At 32.6% G+C, this 2885-nt stretch overlaps 1 protein-coding gene across 1 annotated transcript; it reads right to left on the reverse strand.

Annotated features, from left to right (window-relative positions):
• Positions 1-277: 277 nt before the first annotated feature.
• On the reverse strand, positions 278-1344 carry LOC120163023 (cytochrome b5-like). The gene is made up of 3 exons (XM_039173057.1): positions 1147-1344; positions 632-698; positions 278-558 (listed from the first exon to the last, which is right to left on the reverse strand). The coding sequence occupies exons 1-3, from the start codon at positions 1231-1233 to the stop codon at positions 305-307; spliced, it is 408 nt and encodes a 135-aa protein (XP_039028988.1). The 5' UTR covers positions 1234-1344; the 3' UTR covers positions 278-304.
• Between the last annotated feature and the right edge of the window lie 1541 nt (positions 1345-2885).

Raw genomic sequence — 2885 nt, forward strand, 5'->3', positions numbered from 1 at the left:
GTGTTGTCTTACTTTGTGGGGGCTTGGTCCTTGATCTGGTCTCTCATTTGGATTTGCAGAAATACGGCAGACCAATCCAAGGTTCCATAAATTATTACATTCTGTTACTAATTCACTATAGTATGAAAATCTGCATTATTATTTATCACTGAACAATCCTACGTTTGAAAGATTCATACCTTTTTGAATTTTATTTGGACGTCCCAATCCATAATCTTGGACAAATGAATTGATGAACCAGTATGATGTTGAAGACAGTAAAGGCAAATAAAACATCACTTTTTTTAAAGTAAAAACTTCCTTCCTAGTCTTTCTTGGTGTAGAGACCAAGTGTAAGAGCCAAGCCGAGAATGAAGAGGGGCAGTAGAAATCGTAGCATCTTAACCAGTGATTCAGAGGCCTTAGCGTTGGCGTTGTTTGGCGTTTCTTGCGGCGGAATGTAGGTGCGCTTGGTCGGGACAGTTTTAGAATCAGTCACACCGATGTAGTATTTTTCCATCATTTCTCTAGCTTCATCACTGTGCCCAATATCTTCAAAATCATTTGTCCCATCCTTCCCTGTTACACCGCCATCATCATCATCTTCCTACTAAATTTATCAAATACAATCATATATAAAAGATTTACGTACCCGTCGCTGAAAGCAAGACTTCGCCGCCTCCGGGATGCTCATCCATGAATGGAGTTACGTCATACACCTATTACAGGGAAACCTCAACTATTTACTGCTTTAGCAAACAACTCCATACATTTAGTTGTTCTCCCATTTTTGAAGAAGATGCATATTTGTTAACATGATTCTTTTTTCATCCAAACCCAGGGGTTGTTTAATAATGCTACAAAACTGGAATTGTTCATCTAATGTAGCCGATTACAGAGTAGCAATTTAACCATCAACGGATCCCGAAATATTTTTGTAGGATGGACACACATGCATTAACAACACAATTTTGGTACGAATATACACAAATAAAATTCAGGGTGGATACAATCAACAAAATAAATAACTATCAGAAAAAAAATCAGATTTTAGGATTAACATGTGTTGCCATTGTTCACGTGCTACTAACTACTCAAATCAGTTGTCAACGTATCTATAACTAATACGCAGTGAAATGAGTAATCAAATGAAGAGAAAGGTCTGACCTTCCCAGAAATAATGAGCCAGCAATCTTTGATCTTGTTGTGATTTGCAACCTCTTCAAAACTGTGTGTCTTTGCACCTGAAACCATTTTTCTCACCACTGCAAATCAACCAAACCACTAAAATTTTAAAACCCCACCAACAATTTCAACCTAAAAAAAATCTTACAATTCAAAGCTATTACGGGATACCCAGAAAAGAAAAGGCTATGAACCCAAACTCCCAGCAAAATTTGAAAGAAGAAGAAGCAGCCTTCATATATATATATATATAGTTGAAAAGAAAATTGTTGAGGGATGAAACAAAGTGAGGGGTTGGAAATGGTTGTATTAGCTTTCGTCTTTGTCTTTTTCTCAAATTGTTCATAAATGCCAATATTTTTGACCAGTTTGATTCCAACCCAATACTTTTATTAAATCAACTAAAATATTTACAATATAAATAATTAAAATTCTACCCAGATTGGAGAAAAGAAATAATGACCAACAAATTTGAGTTAAACAATTCTTGTTTTTTATGGGATTTATTCTTAACATATGATTTATGCGTGCATCGAATACATTCTAAAATCTGTATATGGTAAAGAAGATCAAGGTTCATTGAGCTGCATTTAATTAATTATCTTTTTCCATATAATTTCATGCTGGATTGAAAAAAATGTATCCAGTAGTTTTATACAGTTGCGCAACTTCTTTCTCTACATTTTCTTATTAGTTTATTTATTAATTCATTTGTTTTACACCCTGTCAAGGTCAATCTGCGTTTTGTTCTTCTTTGACATATTCTCTTACCACTTAATACACTGAAGACTTGCCAGATCATTCGTTTATCACTCTATTAATTGATATTCCCCCTAAAATCTCTTTAAAACTCATAAACCCAATTTTAAACTTAAAACTCGTGAAACCCAAAATCAAATCGATCTACAATCTCCACCGTTATATCAATGTGAAATTAAGATATATGACTCATCTTCACCTTTCCACTATTGAGATTTGAAATATTATGCCGTATTGGTAGGAAATCATTAGGAATTTGAAAAAGAGTTTTTTTAAAAAATGAAAAACTTTTAGGGTCTTTTCATAATTTTAAAAGAAAGATGTCCAGTCAAAATGTTAGTAAGTATTTAATAATAATGTGACCAAAACAAAAGCAGTTTGACAATTCGATGATTAAATTGATTTTTCTTAAAATCGTGACCAAAATAAAGGTGAAATTAAAATGGAGTGATGAAATTTATAGTTTACGCTTTAAATAACTCCAACTTGATTCTATGAATACAATAAACAACATGCATAGGCAGGAAAATGTTCCAATTCCATATTGATTGCTATATTTTAAAAGATCCAATTTAAAAATTCGTCCAAAAACTCACCAACCATGACTTCAATGTTGCCCGCGGTTACCAAAATTTCCCGTCCTTCCATATTTTATAGTAAACTTTGAGTACGTACCATGTCAGCGGTAAAAGAATTGTTGTTGTACCTAGAAGTCTTGGGTTTCAACACTGAATGTCAAGGGTAAGCGTTCAATATTAAATTATTGAGAGTTATCTTTAAACATATATTGTCTTGTACTTACTCCATATTAATAAAAGAATATTTAGTAAACTTCAAGGATTATTATTACTATTTATTATAAATTCCAACTATATATTTTGATATTCTTGAATGAAGTAAATTAGGTTAGAATAATCATCTTCACATCTATAATATTTGATCCAGATTAATAGATCGATGAA

This window comes from Hibiscus syriacus, unplaced genomic scaffold (genome assembly GCF_006381635.1).
Source record: "Hibiscus syriacus cultivar Baekdansim isolate YM2019G1 unplaced genomic scaffold, ASM638163v2 tig00111427_pilon, whole genome shotgun sequence".
Lineage (NCBI taxonomy): Eukaryota > Viridiplantae > Streptophyta > Magnoliopsida > Malvales > Malvaceae > Hibiscus > Hibiscus syriacus.

What these genes read in the sequence shown, in the direction of transcription:
- LOC120163023 (XM_039173057.1), bottom strand. Translation starts at nt 1,233, where the DNA reads ATGGTTTCAGGTGCAAAGACACACAGTTTTGAAGAGGTTGCAAATCAC. An exon ending in GGCTCATTATTTCTGGGAAG is followed by an intron (nt 699 to 1,146) that starts GTCAGACCTTTC and finishes TCCCTGTAATAG; the next exon opens with GTGTATGACGTAACTCCATT. An exon ending in AGTCTTGCTTTCAGCGACGG is followed by an intron (nt 559 to 631) that starts GTACGTAAATCT and finishes GCGGTGTAACAG; the next exon opens with GGAAGGATGGGACAAATGAT.